This window comes from Cotesia typhae, unplaced genomic scaffold, assembly GCF_013202065.1.
Source record: "Cotesia typhae breed Kobodo isofemale line unplaced genomic scaffold, CoteBio_Ctyphae contig_69, whole genome shotgun sequence".
NCBI classification, from domain to species: domain Eukaryota; kingdom Metazoa; phylum Arthropoda; class Insecta; order Hymenoptera; family Braconidae; genus Cotesia; species Cotesia typhae.
The window spans coordinates 267674-287935 of NW_027423763.1; the positions used below are offsets into that span (position 1 = coordinate 267674).

Below are 20262 nucleotides of genomic sequence, written 5' to 3' on the forward strand. Positions count from 1 at the left end.
TGGTAAAATTCTTTCCGTTCAACCACTAAAGTTTCTTTGTCAGCGTTTCTCAGAAAAACATTTAAATATGAAAATACCTCAATATTGCGTTATTTTATATCTAATATATAAAATTCTCGTATTTATGTATAAATACAGTATACTTCACCGACGTAATTTGAATTTCGTGACGTATTTTTAACTCCCAATTTTTTTTTGTCTTCAATCACCGGAAGTTTCAATTTTCAGGCAATACTTATATTTTATTGAGTATTCATAATAGTCAGTCAGTTATAAATATATATTATATATTAAAAAAACAGATTTTATTGATATTCAAATGAGCTTTGATGCATTGCCGCTTTGTGAGAAAATTTCGAAATAGTTTTTCAGCTCAATATCAAAATTATTGAGTTTTCATTATATTCTCAACTCGATAATAATTCTTTTCACATAAAAAATTTTTTTTACGGTTCGATAAATCTTTTTCTTAGGTGACCGACCACAATAGCTTCTGAAATTTTATATTTTTTAATTTTTACTCAAAATTTATTATCATTTTTTTATTTTTTCACTGTCACTCTAAATGAAAATTTTTATGATCAATTTATTAGTTTTCATAAAAAGTAAAAAAAATTTTTAATATTCTCTTAAAATAAATTTTAATTTGAATATTAATAAATGGTCTGGATAAATAATTTAATATATTATTAAAAGAGAAAAATATTAATTTAATTATTATTGAAAGGAAATTTATTTAAAGCTTTTAGTCCAAAAATAAACATTATCTTTCGATGTTAAATTTAAAAAAATTACAAAATTTTTTAAAATTACAAAATTTTTCTAAAAATTTTGATTGATCATGCTATTTATGGGTTTTTAAATGAAAAAATTACAAAATTTTCAAAAATTCGTATTCGATACGATTGACCTAATAAGAAATTTAAAAAAAATCATAGACACCATTTTTTAACATGTTTAAGAAAATGAGAAATAGCAGCAAAATGTGAATTTTTTTAAATGTCAATACAACGTAAATTTAATTAATTTATTAATTTGACATACACTGCAAAAAAATTAGCTTAAATCAAGAGAAAAATTCTTGATCCAAAAAAATAATTTTGAAGAGTTTGTCTTGAATCGAGACGAAAAATTCTTAAATTTTTTGGAGAAGAAACACAAAGTTTGACAATTAAATCAATATTTAAAACTTTTATACCAATAAAAAGTGTCTAAAACAAAGTATTTTGAAAAAAAATACCGTTATAGTATATTTAAATTTCTTTTAGAATTTTAAAAATACTTAAAAGAAGACAATTTAGAGCAAAATTATGCAATCGGTCTGATAGATTCGTTAAAAAATGAAAAAATCTGAAAATTTATCACAAATTCAATTGAAGTAGTAATTTATTAAAAAATTACTTAAAATTTTTCTTGTTAAAGCGTTCAATTTTTTATAAAAACCCGTCACACTTTTTTCACTGTGATAATTTGTAAGTGAGTTAAAAATACTTTTTGTATCAAAAAATGATTCAAATAATTTTTAAAAAATTCTGATTTTATTTTTATTGCATATATCGCGTTTCAAATGCCATAAGAGCGTATAAAATTTTTTTTTTCGGGAATCAACGTAGTTTTGCTTGAAACGTGCTAAAAAAAATTTTTTCTTTAAACTAAAAATTTCGTTTGGACTTGAGCAATTTTAAATTTATTAATTTCTTAAAAAATATCTTCAAATAAGTTTTCAACTCTGTTTAGAAAAAATTTACGAAATTTATGAAAGAAATAAATTCTTGTTTGTAAAATTAAAAATAATTTAATTTGATGAATTAAAAAAAAATTTACATAATTATAAATATAAATATTAATGGTAAATAATTTGATAATAATTTTATGACACTTGCATAGTTGCATGGATGCTAGGTAAAACTACTAGATGTTAAAGTAAAGTGTTAAAGAATGATAAAAGGAAAAAAAAGGGTAAGGAGTACAGTGTTTTTATGAGGATGCAAACGGGTGGGATGATAGTGGCTACTTTATCAGAACTACCACTGGACAACCTGAAAAGTGGTCGTTGTCCGTTGAACATATTACGCGATGCACACGCGGAGGTCCGGATTTAACTCAACACATAAATGAGGATAGTGTTTTACTTGTTTTACTCACTCAATAGGGCACAAATGATTTTATATATATTTATATTTTATTTTATTAAAGTTAAATCCGTGGGCGAGGGAAACGAGGCCTCTAAAATCTCACACGGATCCCAATATGTAAATGTATGATTATCATCTCACTAAAATAACATACAGGAAGCCATTAGTTGTATTTTAAATCATTTTTTAAAAATACTTATTTATTTCATCGTCTTTCTTATTCAAGCCTTTTTTTTATATAATTAAAACATCACGGATTATTTTATTTATTTTTTATAAAATAATTTGACAGCTTTATTGAAATTTCTGTTTAGTTTTTATTATTTCTCTTTCTTTTTATTATTTCGTTTACTTTTTTTTTTTTTTTTTTTTCGAGTTCATTATTATTATTCATCGTTATATGTGTTTATTTTGGTTAATTTCATAGTCAGCTTGTGGGTTTTTATTACTCACTGGTTACTGGTTACTGGTTAGCTCTAACTCTCACTTTGACTTTGCTTTTCATCTCATGACTAATCGACAAATCCAACTGACATTTTTTAAATTAATTAATTTTTCGACCAATTTTCCATTAAGCTTATTTTTTAAATTAAATTTTTTTTTTTCAATTAAAAGAAGTTTTATAGATAAAAATTATATGCCACGCTCTAATTTCACAGGCAGAAAATTTTTCACGAAAGAAGAAATTTTGAACCAAGAAAAATTTCTAAAATTTTTTTTTTTTAATTAATTTTTTACTTCAAAATTTCTTCTTTCGCAATAGCTTAATTTTTTGTCTTTTTAATATGAAAAAATTTATTTTATAATATTAATATTTAAAGTAAGTCATATCGATAAAAATGCTTCAAAAAAAAATTTTTTTTTATAATTAATTTAAGAATCAAATAAAAAATCTTGAATTTAAAAAATTTAGTAAAAATCTTAAAAAAATTTACAAATTGACTCAAATTTATTTAAGAGTGAATGATAGTTAATTTTTAAACGTGTTTTGTTATATGGATAAAATAAAATTAAAAAAAAAAAAAATACTTCTACTGAAAAAAAATTTTTTTAAAAGAAACTTTTCTACTTGATTTAAAATTATCAAATTTTTTAAAATGATTTTTTTGGTTTCCTTAAAAAATTATGGATTACTTATCTACGATAACTACCTTGAGTAAATTTAATTTTTGGATAAAATAAATTTATTTAACATGAGAAATAAATTTTTTCAGAACTTGAAAATTTTTTTCCGGATTTTTAATTATTGATAAAAATTATTTTAATTATAAATGCAAAAGCTCTAAAAATAACCTATTTAAAATAATTTTTAGTGTAATTTTTTGTTCGATAATTTATTGAATGAAAAGACAAATAATTATTATATTTTAACTGTAAAATCAAAATTCTATTGAGAATAATGAAATTTGAAATTAATTATCACTTTGTTTTTCTTAACCGAAGATATTAAAGACAGACGTTCTAAAAATAAGCTATTTAAAATAATTTTTCATTTCTTACAATACATGTTCTGCTACATATTACTAGAAACGCAATTAGATTTATAATCATATACATGACTCAAAATATTGCACTGACGCTTAATAATAAGTGTGTTGAGACTTATGTCTTACATTTGACATCACAATGACTTAATGGACTATAATTATACCTTCGGATCTACTGAATTAATAACAATAAATTATTCACAATTCCAGACTTATTATTCGTAATTAAATTGACCTACTGTAAATTTATGTGAACAAAAATAAGATTGTTTTGATAAATACAGAATAAATTTTACCAAGCAAGTAAAACAGGTTTTTCCTTATCTCAATTTTTTTTTTGCTATTTTTAGTTTGAGTTATAAAATTTGAAAGCAAAAAAAAAAATTCTGAATTTTTTTTCTCAAAAAATTAGACACCGAAATTTCAAAAAATTCCGTCATTATTTTCCCGCGTAATTTCCTGGCAATTTAAAATTTTTTTCCAACACATAAACCAGGTATTTCCGTTTGTCTTAATGTATTTAAACAATACCTCACTTTATCTAGAATTTTATCATCTGTTCTGTCCACGAGAAAAAATTTTGCGTCATAAAACGTTTCAAGAATTTGAGCGTAAATATTGTTTAACAAATTGAAGATTATCTGAGCGATAAAATCAAAAATTTACGAGAAAAAAATAAATTAAAATTTGCCCCTACGTTTTAAACTAATCCAAAGTTTGCTCAAAGCATTACGTGACATAAAAAAAAAAAAAAAAAAAAAATAAAAAAAAAAACACTTCCTCACAAACACACAAATCAAACTACGATAAGTTAGTTCAACTGCGGCATCTCTTAAAAAAGACAAAGAAAATAAATTTCGGCATAACTCAAACGTAGGATAAACATAGGCGTGTTATTGTCACCATCACCAAACTCGTTAAATTAAACTCTGGTTACAGCTTTACAATTACCCAATTATTTTGACACAATACCACGTCCAATTCATCAAACTATCGATAAAAAAAAAAAACCGCCGCCGGTTTAAAGTTTTCTTTGTTACATAACTTTAGTGTCTCTTCCTATATAATTTAACCCGAACGTGCTGCTCAATTCAACGTTTCGCAACAGGTGTAATAAAAACACTGCAGCCTTTAATTAGTCGCTAATTTAATGAACCAATTAAAATCCTCTAAACAGGTTGTTGTTGAAAATGTGTGTATTTAACAACAATAACAATAACAACAGTGATGAATATTTAACGTTGTTATTATGACGATAATAAAACGCCATTGTTGGATTATTATCGCAATGACTTATCCTTGAAACATATAAGCGATTATACGGGTAGAAGTTATTAACTTGACGCACAATATTATTGGCTTAAAAATAAATAAATGTGTATGTACACTACAATTACTCATTTCTCAATCTTATTTTATAATTTTTTTTTTTTTATTGCTCAATTGTAATAAAATTCAATCGACATTTATGTTTATCTCTCAGATAAGAAAATATTGATCTACTATTTTTGCTTAATAAATCATTTATTCATCCTTTTTCTTCAGCCGACAAAAATCGGGTAGAATTATGTCATATGTAATTCATGTATGATGAATATTAAATAGACTGGGCTAAAAAAAAAATTCATTTTTTTACACTAAAAAAATTCGAGTTTTTTTATTTATTTTGGCCTGACGATCTAGAAATGGACGGTATAAAAATTATAAGCCCTTATGGCAACCAGGAACCATCATAAGAACGTATAATAAAACTTCTATTTTTTTTTCTAAGCCCAAAAAAAAATTTTTATTTTTGAGAAATTTTTTTTTGCATTTCTTCACTTTTCATACAAAAATACGTTGATTCCCGAAAAAAAAATTTTTATACGCTCTTATGGCATCCGAGGTGGACCCCGGGAGCCATAACGGCGTATAAAAAATTTTTTTTTTTAGAAATTGACGTATTTTTTTATGAAATGTGTAGAAATGCAAAAAAAAATTTTTTTCAAACCAAAAATTTTTTTGGACTTAGAAAAAAAATAGAATTTTTATTATACGCCCTTATGGCATCCGAGGTAGGTCTCAGGAGCCATAAAGGCGGATAAAATTTTTTTTTTGCATTTCTGCACATTTCATTTTCTATTAAACTTAAAATCTGAAGTTTTATATTATAAAAATACAACAAAAACTGGACGGAAAAAATTTTAGTCAAAAGTAAAATTGTAGACTTTTTTAGATTTTTATTTTATTTTTTCGATCTATTACCGCAGATTTATTGACCGCTAAAAAAAATTATTCCTTAGAAAAAATAGTATCTCCATCCCCGAAAAATGACCGGTTTGTGTTTCACTAAAATAAAATAAACCATTTGAGAAAATTAAGAATCACCGTGACTAAAATTTTCTTGAGTAAATAAACGGTAGCTTGTCGATTGCGAAACAAAAAGATCTGTTGTTTTTAGGGCAATGATCCAGGGCCCTTTGAGGTAAAAACTCGGTGGATGGTGGATGGAAGATTATACTCATTGATGTAGAAACTAAAGTTGGCCGCTGGCGAGGAAAAAGGAGTCAGGAAACGCGTCAAAAGCCCCTCATTCATCAGATCATTTCACGGTTCATTCAGACACAACGTACCACTTAATACATAGTAATATCTTTAAAACTATTAGCCGATGCCCAACAGTCTACGCTTTTATTTTTCGTCACTATTCCACTCATCTTACATAAGATTTTAGAACTATATTCAATTGTTCATTGTTTCATTTGTCTCAATGATAACGACAGGAAAAAAAAATTTTTTTAATGTTTTTTTCGATAATTTAGCATATTTTAAATAATTTAGGTGACAAATAAATTATTGCAAAAAAATTAGGAAAAAAAAAATTGAAATGTAGAAACTGAAAAAAAATTAAAAATGCAATTTTTAAAAAATTTATTTGTTTAAAAAAATTAAAGTATGGTCAAGTGACAGCTAATTTTAATGTCATAAATTTTTACGAAGAATACTTGATTTAATTTAAAAATAAATCGTAATGAGTTTAAAATTAATTAAAAAAAATCCACTCTTATAATTTAAATGAAAAATATGAAAATATATCATGCAAGCAAACTATTCGTAACGTGATTGGTCAAATATATCATAAGCATGAAAATATATGCAAACTCTAAATTCAGGCGCGCGCTTGCGCGCGCAAATTTGAATTCTAATTTAATTTAAAATAAAAAAATTTCTAATTTTTTCTGTAATTCTTAGCTGTCCGTCAAAAAAATGATGTATGAAAAAAAAAAAGGAAAATCAATACTCTGTTGTAACCCCAGCTGGTAAAAATTCCCGATAACGACAATGATAACTTTTTGCACTGCGGCGACATCAAAGAATACACAAACACACATTACACAAGTACTTCTCTTTATATTCATGTCAACATAAATTCTCGAATGTTTGCGTCTGTATATTAAAAAGACACTATATACGATAATAACAATATGAAAGAGGATCTTAGACGAAGAGTCGCTTAGTTTAAATCCCTTACTCTTCTAGACCCAGGAATATCATTATTCTCGTTCTTCCTCCTGGTATGCCATCATGCCTTGTACAACTTTACCATTTAAACTCATCTTTTCACCACAATCATCATCCTTTATTTCAATCCATCATTTTAATTTATCTCCTCGGTAACTAAAAACATCATCTATAATTGGCTGCTATTTTTAAAAGTTATTATAATTTGACTATTCACAAACTATTTTTATTTCTTTACGATACCAATTAAAAATGTACATTTTAATCGTAATTTTAAGTATGTTAATAATAACATTTTAAATTGCAAAATTTAGACCCACTAAATAACACACAGACTTTTAAATAATGAATAAATTTATCCATAAATTTTTATTTTTTTTCATCACCAGCAGAGTCGTCGCAAGAAAATTAGGAGTTTAACATAATTGCCGGGGTCAAATTGTTAAGCCGCACCTTTAGATCTTGCATATATGTATATTGTATATATTTATAAATATATGTATGCCGGATGGTGGATATATACATCAGTACATTTTATATGCTCCGCCCGCAACATATAAGAGATCTTTCTCGAGACACTAACTTTATTGCGACCACCATAAGCGGTTCTTTCTTCCCTCAGTTCGTCTTCTCGGATCCTTAGAGCCAAAGCTTTATAGGCAGTCTTCAGACACTCTTATCTATTCATATACCTTTTTTACCTCATATCTATAACCATGTCCATGCTTGATCTAATCAACCTTTTATTTTACTAATTTATTTGTTTTTCTTTTTTTCGACACAAAAATCGAAACAATTGATAGATTTTTTTTTTTTATTTTCTACGTAGCCCTTTCGAGTGTCCTGAATTTTTTTTCATTTTTTTATTTATTTCACGTGTCTCTTGTAATTTTTTCAAATTAAAAAAAAAAATTTTTTTTTAACTTAGTTAAAAATGTATTTCAAAATTTTTCTCTGTAAATTTATTTTTGGTAATTATTTAATTATTTTTTTTTTAATTTTTCATTTTTCATTTAAAAAAAGAAAAAAAATTTTTTTTCAAAAATATAAAAGACAAAATTTTTTCCAATTTTTAAAGGCAAAAAAGCTATCGAAATTTTTATAATTCTTTCTAAATTAAAAAAAATTTGAAAATGTTAATTTTTTATCTAGTTTTTAAAAAAAAAAAAATTATGCAGTTTTTTTGAGGATTTTTGAAAAAATTGAAAATTTCTCAATAACTGACATTTAAAATTTTTCTTTTCTTTTCTTCACATGAAAGTTTGATTTTTTTTCTAAATTTTGTGAAATTTTTAAAATTGTGTTTAAAATTTTTAAATTTGAAAAAAAAATTTTTTTGTCATTTTTTTTTTACTTCATATGGATGAAACAAAAATTTTTCACGATACTGAGAGCTCCTTAAAATCGACACAGATAAAAAATAATAATAATGAAGTGTAAAAAAAAAATTTTTAATTTTTTCAAAAAAAAGCTGAATTAATTTTTTTAAAAAAACTTTAATAAACTCAAGTTCTTAAAAAGTCACTTTTTAAATTTAGTTTTTCACAAAGTAAGCTTTTTTTTCTTTTTTAAATATTTTATTTGTTTATTTTATCAATTTTCTTGTTTTAAAATTTTCATCTCATGCAATTTTTGACGAAAAAAAAAAAGAAAACATTGAAAAAGATTTTCCGTTTGTTAATCCCTTGAGTGCATGACATAACACTTCTTTGTTTGTACTTTTTAAAACCCAAACACCTTTGTACCCTTCTGTTGCAGCAGTACCTGAGATTGTGTGTTGTGTGTTGTGTGTTGGGTAGGTTAACACTTTTTAAGAAAAATTATTAAAGCTGTTGTAAGGCTACTGTAGTAATAAAGAAAACTTAATTACTGGCTACAGGATTATTATTTTTAGAGCGGGCTTATTTTATAAAATTTATTTTTTTTTTAATTTGCGCAAAAAATTAGCATTTTATTTATCGACAAAATGAAGCTAAAAATTTTTATCTATTTATTAAAAAATAGAATATTTTATAAAAAAAAAAAAACTATTAAAACTTTAACTACTTTATCCTTAAAGTATACTAAAAAATTAAAAAATTTTATTGATTTAGATCTAGAGAGATATAATTCTTCTCCATAATGGTCATTTTCTGAGTAAAGGATCATTTTTAAAAAAATTTCCAAAGAATCCCATAAAAAGACAAAAAATCTATCGCCTTCAAGACTTTAGCTCGACTCTTTTCATTTCTCATTCATCAATTTTCATTCAAGAGTATCTAAGTCTTAAATCTCCCGAGTCATGCTTTTCTAAAAACCAATTTTTTCCTCTATTCTCTATCGAATTCTCCAGTTTAACGATATTCCTAAAACATCCAAGGATTATAAATATACGCATTACTGAGTAAATAAATTACGCCTGGAATGCGCTATAAAAGAGTATTTTTTGGCAAAGACTGACACTTAAAACCAGAATAAGGCTCCATAAAAAAAGATATTTGTGAGGGCGACGAAAAAGAACCGAAAAAGGTTTTTTTTTTTTTTTTTTTTTTTACAGTATGTGACAATATTTGTCATTGATAGGCGCTCACTCACTATTTGCCATCACACATACATTCTCTATTTACTGACAGCTTTGTTTCCGTGAGTTTCCGTTTCCTGGGACACCTTGTATTATCGCCGTCCAGCAAACATGGCGGCACCTCTGATCACCGTAGTCTATATGCTCTATAGCCCATCATAACAAAATTATCTGTTTTATTGTCATTTTCACCTTTTATTTATATAAACACACACATACTCACACATATGTATTAATACTCTGGTATTTTGGATCCTTTGTGCTCATGCGGTTAAAAAACCTAAAAAATAGTTAGTGAATGTGTCACACCGTATTATGTTTATTGTTAAAATTAAAAATGTGGGCGTAAATGTTCATGTGTGTTAATTCGTCACTTCAAAAAACCAATTTATCTGTGTTTCTTTATCCACAATAACATCTTATTGTAGTTAACATTAAACTCATCCAAAAGATATAATATATAGCCCCGTTTGTTTAACACTTTTTTTATGGCGGCGCTTTTGTCGTAAACTTGATGACACCTAAGTGTTGGGCGCCAAAGTAAATCAATAATATAATTTTTAGTCATCCCATCAAACATCAAACTAATCTATAAATATACAATATAATAATAAGTACCATCATTACTGTTATTGTTATTATAATAATAATATAGTACCAAGGAATAATTTAAGGACGTTAACGAGGACGGGTATAGAGCCACATCAGGGTATATAGGCATCAGGACCAATAACCACCGGCGACGAATGACGACCGCGAGATCAAAGTTTCTCACGCGGAATAAATTGGCCAGATTGAGAGACCTAAGAGTCTTATTTCACGATGCGCCTTAGCCTTACCGGTATCACATCCTTAGGTGTACGTTGATGCCGGGATCGGGGATCGCGAGTAGGGAAACCGCATTTTTATCCCACACCCGAGAAATAAATCGCGGGAGGTTCCTGCTAAGACTATAGCCATAAGATGAAGAATAAGAGATGAGAAAGAATTGAAGATCTGAATAACACAGGCGAGTGCGCCGAGTGAAGGATTGAGGGAGGCCGTGACGAAAATTCAGTCCCAAGCCTAAGGATTTAGTCCCAACAGTCCCGCAGAAGGCAGAAGCCGCCTCAGGCGATATGAGTTCTCTCCATCTACATACATCCAGACAAGCTTCATTACACGAAACGTCGTGGTCACGTCGTTCAGTCCAGAGTCAAGATACTGCCCATCGACCAGCGACCTGGGACCGGCAAAGGGGGTACCAATTCAACGGCAGGGTAACCAACGGTTCGCTTATTCTAAAAACCTTCATCATCATCATCATCATTGGACACATTTCCAATAAGGAATCATCATCATCATCATCATCATGATCAAGATGAAGCGTACCAGAATTATGCTACTTTTCTACTCCAGGAACCTTCGAATATCATCATCGCTGGGATCTGGTCCACGTGATCCTGGATCCTGTCCACTACCACGTATCGGGATTCCGATCGAGACGCAAAACGCTCAATAGCAGAGTACGTACTCCTTCTAGCGTTCAGGTAGGAGGCAATCGTGAATACCCCAGCGGACCAATCACCAAGAGCGCTACCTGATCTGGAGGCGTGGCTAACCTCTCCCCTTCTTTTGGTGTTTCACCTGGATGACGCGGGGCTGGATATCGAAAGATAGAGAGGGGATACATGGGTACACGGGAACAACGGGTTGTTGATGCTGTCCACGATGACCAGAAGAGTGGTGGGGCCTCTGTTGGGACTACTGTGCATTTCCCACGTGCCCTGGGAACCCTTGCGGCAACACAGTCATTGCTGTATACCAGCCCCCGCACTTCTTCTACGCTATCTTCTTCGCCTTTCTCTTTTCCTCTTGCCTTGTAATAATCCACTGGCTTACAACCAATATCTATATCTATATCTATGCCTATACATCTATATACTGTTTTTTGCTGGATTTTTTAGCAGGCAGACTCCTACATCAAAGTAATTCGTGAGAAGCATCAATCACAGTAATCAACATTACTGGCTGTAACTGCTCAAGATTTACCAAAATGACACTATTAAAGCTGGCCAACCGTCAAAACCAGTCGTTGACTTGGTTGATCTTGGTTGGTCATCCAGCGGTTATCCGTTGCCTACAGGACAATAGAGTCGATCCACCTATCGGTGGTTCGGCGACACCAAAAGAACAAAAATCTTAAAAGGTTTTTTTAAATATTTCCAAAATATTTTCAGAGACGTTCAAGTGCTTGCTGAGCTACCTCAGCATGTAAATAAGGCGCCGAGATGCTACCGCCCCCACGGGGGGTAAATTCTCTTGATCCTTTTGACTGCACACCACAAAGATCTCCTAGTATACACACGGCAGAGGTATAATCTGACCAGAGAAATATCCAGGAGAAGGATAGAGTACCAGTGGGTGAGTGAGGGATGTTAGGCCTGAGATTCGCACGACAGGGGGCGGTACCTAAGGGCTTAGACACATGATCGGGTGGGTGGGGGGGGGGGGTCCTTATTCTGAGTGTTTTGCAGAATAAGAATGTGAATAAGTCCCCGCTTATGCTTATGCTTGTGCTTATGCTTATGCTTATGCTTATGGAAGCAGCTATATCAAGAAGTCAAGTATCCGGATGGATTTGTGAGTAACCAAGCTGCTATTCGAGGACCCGTATACAGTTGGGATAAAAAAGCGCTACTACTTCCTCAGGTTCACACACCATCAGCATCACCATCACCATCACCACTACTGCCTACAACTACTAGCGTGGGGCCACCACCGCCACCGCGACTGACAGGGACTGGCGGACCCGGGATCATTTACCGTCTCTTTTTGGTGGCAATGGTGAGGGCGGCAAACTGCCCGAGCGAGAAAGTAGTCTATAATAAAAAGAGCGCTGGGAAACAGAGGAGAGAAAGGTATGAGGAGTCGCCCGAGTTCGGTAGGGAGGTACCCCTTGGTCCCTCCTTCCCTGAAGGTCTCTCTCTCAGTTTCTTTGTAGTTAGCTGTTGTCTCTTCCCTCTCACCTCTTCTCACGGTGCTCTTCCTTCCTTTATCTTGTTTATTGTACACACTACTGGCTGGCATGTACCACCACTGACTTTGGAACGAGGACGTAGAGGAAGCCCCATCAAGCCCGGTGAGTCTCTGTTGGTGCTGCGCGTTACTACACACCGCGGGAACGGTCTACTGTCTTCGGGTGTCTACTATATTCGGGCTACCAAGTACCGACGCTGTGCCTACTCAGCGTGCTGTGTGGAACCCAGCAGCATAAGCAGCAGCAGCCAGAGAAGCTAAAGCAACCGGACTCGACAGACCTGGTCGAAGGTTCGTTCAGTCTACTCCGCGCAACCAAACGGTCCAGACCTACCTACTACCTACTACTGCCTATCTACCTACCTGTACTCACTAACACATCAGCCTGTGTTGTCTCTGAGAACACTCTTTTCACCACTCACGTTATCCACTGGATTTAACACCTCAACTGTGATCATCAGTCACCATCAAACCAACCTGGATACACCAACACTGCTTCACCACTTGGACTAATTCATTCTACCAAGGTAAGTGTCCTTTTTATTAATTATTTCATTTCATTCCGCAATTCAAAAGTTCAATAATTCCGTAAACACCGCTAATTTCTCAGTGACAAACTATAAAGTGATAATAATTCTCAACCGTCCCGGTCGGTTGATTAGTCAAACTTGATTTTCTCATTCGGGAATCCATCATCCAACAAAGCACCATCGCTTGATGTGTATCCAAATGGAAGTTTGCTGGGACCAGTATCACGATTGGGCCCTTCGAGTATCATAATCAGCTCGCGTGTCCTGGGGTGGGGAGGGTGTGGTCCCCGCGGCTACAGCGGTTGGTCTTGGTACGGTAGCAGTCAGCAGCCTAAAACCGGTAGCACGGTTTTAGCGTTAGGGCGGTGCACAGTAGCCGTTGTTTGGTTGGCTACGCGAGTTCCTCACGCTCTTTGCTTTGCTTTCATCTCTCCCTTCTTATACGTATTTCACGTTTATGCACGCACTCCGTTGGTGAATAACACACCAACGTACGAATGAGTATCACGGTTACGGTTTACCTCCAAGTCTATGTAGACCGCAGTAGTCACAATCCGGTGGCGCCTGCGTAACACCAGCTGTCCAATTAGAGTCCGTGCTTTAGATTATCCAATGGACGACGCCCAGTGATCGTTTGTGTTCATATGTCTCTGTTTCTTACAAAACTCATGTTCCAACACTTAAGACCTTTGCTTCATTTGTATTCACTTACGACTCCTTGGAGCTTGTATCGCTATCAAGATTTACTTGATGTAATGCTTGGTAATAACTTGATGGTTCATGCTCCATTATCATTGTAAATGTCGATAGATATTTAATTCATTTGTTGGTTGCATGGTTCGTTATTCTGACAAATCTTCCACTAAGACTTACACTCAATCTCTTGATGTTAATGGCAAAAGGTCCTCCGAAATGTAAATGACAGTGGTGTAGTGGTCGAAGAGGAGTTAGTTTTTTATCCGAATTCAGTGATAAATGGTTGGTGTAAAATCGGCAGTAGCTTTGTCTTCACGCATGAACCAACCGATGAAAATGTCACCAGTCAAAATTCCAGCTTCCCATCTGATAGGAAGGTGTTATTCGTTCGGTCTCTACCGAGCACGGCGGGCTTATCTCCTGCGGTTGGAATTTGTTGACCAAATGGCTTTATTGGTGACCGATCGTACGCATATCTAGTTTCGGAATTTCGGCAATCTAATCGCGCGAAAATCGGTGTTGGCTACCAACCGAATAATTCTTAAAACCATAAATAACAAGTTGGTCTTATTATTATTATTATTATTTGTATTTGTATTTGTATTTGTATTTGTATTTACAAATGAATATATCAATTTGACAAGGATCTCGAACATAAAACCGGTGTCACGGATAATTGAGGTTATGTGTCTGGATCAATTGATCTTGATCCTTGACGTGTTGTGTTATGTTCCCAGGTAGCAGCAATTGTTGTCTCGGTTGTACTGGATCCTTGAAGTTGTTTAATCTTACTGTAGAGTATACAACACTGAGTGAGATCACTCGGACAACAAGGTGTAAGACAAGACGATTAAAAATAAACGTCGCTAACAGTCAGCCGGGGAATAAGAAGGAGTCACTTTGGTTGTTACAACAACTGAGAGGCATACACGGTGTTTACTTAACGGGAGAAGAGGACAACCATACTAGAGATATATCAGCCGTAAGGAGAGAGGGATATTCGCGTGAATAAGACTACATACACGCTTACATACACAGACTACATACTCATCCAGAGAGCAACAGAGAGAGAGAGAGAGAGAGAGAGAGAGAGAGAGGCGCGATTTGTGCCGAGACGAGAAGGAGAGCCACCAGAGTCTGAGTATATTGAGTCTATAGAACCGAGGGAGCGGTGGGAATTTATAAGGATGTTCGCGATAATGCCGATGGAGACAGAGGGGCACGGCAGGGAGTTCGGCCGCCGGCAGAAGATGCGCGCCAAGTGCACCGTCGAGTTCGTCTGCAAGTACTGCCAGCGGCGATTCACTAAGCCCTACAACCTCATGATACACGAGCGTAGTCATAAGGACGACGTGACCTTCACCTGCGAGGTCTGCGGAAAGTCCTTCAAGAGGCAGGACAACCTTAAACAGCACAGGTATCTTTTCTTCTTTATCAAATATATATATATATATATATATATATATATATATATATATATATATATATATATATATATATATATATTTACTTTTACTCTGTGATATGATAGCGCTTCTCGCTCAATACAATTTTATTTGTCTGCTGATGATACTTTTGTGATTGGTGACCATTGTCTTTGTTTTTTTTTTTTTTTCACCGTCGGATTGGTGACTAAGTGATATTTCTTCCGACGGATGTTACTTTGTGGCTCTATAGTGATTCGAAAATAAAAAGTGCTTACACTGAGAAAAAAAAATACTTTTCGTTAATTACCAGGGAATTGTTTTATGGTATAAGTAATTTTTTGCAAGGATATTTTAAATTTTAATTTAGTAATTAGAATTGCTAACATTTAATTAATTTATGTTAGAATACATTTATCAAGTAACAAAAATATTATTCTTGATATTACTTTAATAAAAAATTATTTATTTGGCATTTTACTGTTTCAGTTTGAAAATTAGATGTCTAAATTTATAAAGAGACTAACACTTTAATTAATATTATTTAAAGTAATTAACAATAAAATTTATAAATCTTTAGTATCAAACATGTTTAAAGTTTCAAGTATTAAGTGTCCATATTATTGAATATAACTTTTGAATGGTACTTAATTACTCGATCTACTGCTTTGCAAGTGAAAGAATTTTTTTTACTGAAATTAAGAAAATATATCATTAATTTGCTTTTACAAAAAAAAATTTTTTTTCTTAAAAAAAAACTTAATTTAGTTAAATTTTGATTTAATTAATTTTCTTGGTTTTTAAAGTTTTAATTTAAATGAATTGAAAAATGATTTAATTAAATTGTCGATTCAAGTAAAATACAGAATAGTAATAATTTGAAACATAAAATTTTTTTCTCAATGTCGTCAATTATAATTGTAAATTATTATTACTCCAGAACAAAGACAATGGTCAAAAATAGCCTTGTGGAATGATTAAAGCATGAGTTTTAAAATAATTTAGTGAGTAAATAAATCATCTAATGAATTGATGGGTAGTACCAAGGTAAAATGGTTAAAAAATTAAAAAAAAGTCCATCTTACGCTGGTATCTTATTAATTGATAAGAATATAAACGCAATCGGGTTCAGAGGGGTTGTAATTATTAAGGCGGCTTAAACTAATAGACCTTGTATTTGTAACGGCGGTGGTCTTGTTTTCTGTTCTGTTGTAGATGTGGGTGGCGGTGAGCGGGAGCTCTGAAACCCCCTGCACCTTATTACACGATAAACAAACAATAGACATAATAGACAAACAACAACAAAAAAAAAAAATTAAAACACTTGCACCGGAAAAAAAAAAAAAAAATTTAGAATTCCTTGTTCCAAAGCCGCCTCCTGAAGTAAAAAATCGTTCACTGAAACTCCCAGATTGTTTTTGGTCAGACGGAAAATCCATTATATTATAAAGAGACAATAATATAAATCTAACTGTAACTAAAAAACGTTTTTAAGAAAAAAACCCAACGAAAAGCCCGCTTTGAACCCGTCCCGCGCTACACAAAAGGAGGACAAAGTAAAAGTGAAAACCTTCTAAGGAAACGTGACCGTTTGTTGTCTGTCAACTCAGCATGCTACACTCTCCTCATACTGAGAGTACATTAAACAACAAAAAGAACTAAATCAATGGCTCCTTTTTTATTTATAACTAAGAATCAGCTGCTAACACCAAAATGAATAAAAAAAAAAAAAAAAAAAAATATCAAATATACATGCATGCTTAACATATATAGTCTGGATTATAATGCTAGAGAGAACACACGGCAGCGAATAAGACAATCCTTTTATGAAAAAACTATTTTCCTGACTTCTATTCAAAAATTATAGAGACGAAAGTAGATCCTCATCCTTTCTATTTCGGTGAATCTGTTCCAGGAGCATACATTCCGTTTCTTACAAGGGCTCCAACGGCTACGCAAATGGCTATTCGAATGGCTACTCTAGGTACTAGACGCCATCCAGATCCAAGATCCTCTAGAACCTTTTTTTTTTTTTTTTATTTTTATAACTATTTGTAGATTATTGTATTTGCAATCCAATCCTTGACCCCTATCATACCCAACCTAGTGCGAAACCCGAGAAGAGATGCCAGACATAGACGATATGTGACAACAAGATAGGATGACTAAGAAGACTGGATTACATTTACTTCACTTGATCTTTTTTTTACACCCTGTATCACTATTTTTGGTTATTTTTAGCCATTTTTATTTTGGGCCTTATTTTGAAAATTGGGCCTTATCCTTTGAAATTGGGTCTAATGTCCAAAATTTAATTTTGGGATACGTTAATTTAAAATCTTGATAAAAAATTTGATTTTACGTTAAAAAAATACAATGGGCCTTATGGGACCACTTGGGTCTTATATTCTGAATCGGGTATTAAAATTAAAATTACATACAAATTAATTAGTGGGTATCAAGACATTAAAATTGGGCCTCCCGCCTTAATTGTTAGGCATCAGGCCCAAATATTGGATTTTATTAGCCATTAACCTGGTTAAGTATCACAATTTATAGCCAAAAAATATCAGTAATTGTAGTCGTAAATACTGGGACTTAAAATTGGGCCCAGGTATTTGGGTCTGAAGTAACCAAATCAGTGGTTTCCTCCTCCTAATTCCGGTCTCAATTCCATAATATTAAAAAGGACGACATAAATTAACAACAACAATAACAACAATTATCACGACGACGAGAAAAAAAGGGCCCAGTACACGGGGCCTCATATTATCGGGCTCCTCCAGGCAGATGTCTTAAATTGGATGCGTAATAACTGACCGTACACCGGACAGGCTACCAAAGTGTAGCAGCAATGAACGGCTACTGTCGACCACGCCCAAGCCTCAGGCGACACACAAGGCCCTCATCGAGCTTCTCGGCCTCATCACTGGGCCTCAACTTCCAACATACTTCACCAATTGATAAGGATTCAAATTATTTTATTTTGTAAATATCTTATTTATTTATACATAAGGCCCAAAATGTTTTCTACTTTTTGGGTCATATAGTTTTATTTTATCTTTTTCTAATTGCACCGAACACGCAAATTTTTATTGTTAACATAAGCTTGTGTCAAATTTTTATATTAATTACGATTTAATGTTTTTCAAAAATTATTTTTAAACCGACTGTACAAATAAGGCCCAATTTTTATGGGCCCTGTGGTATTTTTTTTTTGAGACTTATGGTCAAATTTCGTATTTACTAGTATGAGTAATTATTTATTGGAGATTAATTAGCAATCAATTTTTACATGAGGCCCATATTTTATTATAGGGCCCAAATGTTTTAAGAATATTTTTTGTGAAATTAATTTTTTTTAATGAAACTTATTGGCCCGTATAAACATATTCTATAACTTTGTATATATAAGGCCCAAAAATTTGGGCCCTATAAAATTTTTGGGGCCTACGTTTAAAATTTTAGCTGAGTCGCCGAATAACAATTAATTAAAATATAAAAGGCCATTAATTATTTGGGCCTTAAAAACAGTAACTGTAAAAACGACGGATGACATTTCTAAGTTCTATGATACAAAAATAGGCGACCTTGGGTGGTCACGTAAACATGGTGGTCCCAAAGTAATATATAACATCAGTGAACGTAACCTGTGCTATAGATTAAGTTTCCACCGGGTAAACAGCAAGCCCGTTGTCAATTCAATTTCACATACTGTCCATTTATCCATCGACTCGTAATCGATCGTTCCGAGTGCCACTAATGATTAATTGCATTTTAATTTGCGGGAACTCGGTCATTGTCGTCTCTCACTTCCAATTAGCCTTCAGCACCCTACCTTTTGAATTTAAATTCGTTTTTCATTTTAAAATTATATATGCCCACTTAAAATAAATCACCCGCTTGGTGTATTACTATTCATTTATTTGGCAAGTAGAAAAAGTCATTCGAGGTCAGACGTCTTCTATTTAATATTTTTTTTTCAATATTAAACATTAGCAAGATAAATTTACCTAGATAATATACGTACTACATATATTATATGTGTTTATAAATAATTAGTGTTGTCGCAACTCGAGTTATCGAGGGATAGCAATTCAGCCTAATTTTTTTTTTTTTTTTCAATTATACCTAAACTTTACTATCACCTCGGGCCAGCATTATGATTTTATTTATAAATAAAAAATAAAATTTATAAAATTATTTTAAACAAAAAGAGACTGCAGTCGCGCTTTGTAAATAGCTTTATTGTGTTTTTAATATTATTATATTATTTTATTATTATTATTATAATTATAAATATCAAAATAGATAGTCAAGGCAACGTTGCCAGTTTTATTGATTAATTATTATTTTTAATTTTGTCCACAAGCCTAAGTATTATACCCACCACCCTATTGTACCTAGTACTAGGAGTGATAATTATTTTTATTATTAATTATTAATTATTAATTAATATTATTATTATTATTCTTGCGTGTCTTATATATATTATTATAAATATACATAATTTATAACAATGTATACATTTAAATCAATAAGACGTGCAATGGTGCTTTTGTTTTATTTTAAATAAAAAAATTAATTAATTATAAATGTATACTTAATTTAAACCGCAAGCTCGGTTTTTTGTCAATAAATTTATCGAAAAATTTTTAAATATTTTTTTTTTAATTTATTTACCAATTTTAAGTTAGTTAAAGTTTATTTTAAGCCGACGGTAAGTTAAAAAATAATATTATTTTTTAAGTATTTTATTATTTGAAAAATTTTTAACTAATTTTGAATTTATCACATTTTTTATCATTAAATTTTATTATTATAGATTTAATATTATTTGAGCTTCCCATTTGACATGTTAATCAATAAAAATATTAATGAAAATTTACTTCTATCGAGATATTTAATTTT

At 31.4% G+C, this 20262-nt stretch overlaps 2 protein-coding genes across 4 annotated transcripts; both read left to right on the forward strand.

The window, feature by feature from the left end:
- Nucleotides 1-9281: 9281 nt before the first annotated feature.
- Nucleotides 9282-12116, forward strand: LOC141532786 (uncharacterized). Of its 2 annotated transcripts, XR_012480132.1 has the most exons (3): nucleotides 9282-10952; nucleotides 11082-11544; nucleotides 11630-12116. XR_012480132.1 is itself a non-coding variant. In XM_074251285.1 (2 exons), the coding sequence occupies exons 1-2, from the start codon at nucleotides 10802-10804 to the stop codon at nucleotides 11264-11266; spliced, it is 336 nt and encodes a 111-aa protein (XP_074107386.1). In that variant the 5' UTR covers nucleotides 9282-10801; the 3' UTR covers nucleotides 11267-12116. The 2 variants fall into 2 exon arrangements, 1 of the variants encoding a protein (XP_074107386.1); XM_074251285.1 differs by having other exon boundaries at nucleotides 11082-12116.
- Nucleotides 12117-12225: 109 nt separating this feature from the next.
- Nucleotides 12226-20011, forward strand: Drm (odd-skipped family member drumstick). Of its 2 annotated transcripts, XM_074251327.1 has the most exons (4): nucleotides 12226-12583; nucleotides 12667-13228; nucleotides 14665-15344; nucleotides 17267-20011. In XM_074251327.1, exons 3-4 carry the CDS (start codon nucleotides 15115-15117, stop codon nucleotides 17340-17342), a joined length of 306 nt encoding a protein of 101 aa, XP_074107428.1. In that variant the 5' UTR covers nucleotides 12226-12583; nucleotides 12667-13228; nucleotides 14665-15114; the 3' UTR covers nucleotides 17343-20011. The 2 variants fall into 2 exon arrangements, with proteins under 2 accessions (XP_074107428.1, XP_074107429.1); XM_074251328.1 differs by having other exon boundaries at nucleotides 12226-13228; nucleotides 16567-20011.
- Nucleotides 20012-20262: the final 251 nt, after the last annotated feature.

Coding starts and splice junctions, on each gene's coding strand:
- LOC141532786 (XM_074251285.1), top strand. CDS start 10,802: ATGAGTTCTCTCCATCTACATACATCCAGACAAGCTTCATTACACGAA. Junction 10,953..11,081: donor CAACGGCAGGGTAACCAACG/GTTCGCTTATTC, acceptor TTTCTACTCCAG/GAACCTTCGAATATCATCAT.
- Drm (XM_074251327.1), top strand. CDS start 15,115: ATGTTCGCGATAATGCCGATGGAGACAGAGGGGCACGGCAGGGAGTTC. Junction 15,345..17,266: donor GACAACCTTAAACAGCACAG/GTATCTTTTCTT, acceptor AATCTGTTCCAG/GAGCATACATTCCGTTTCTT.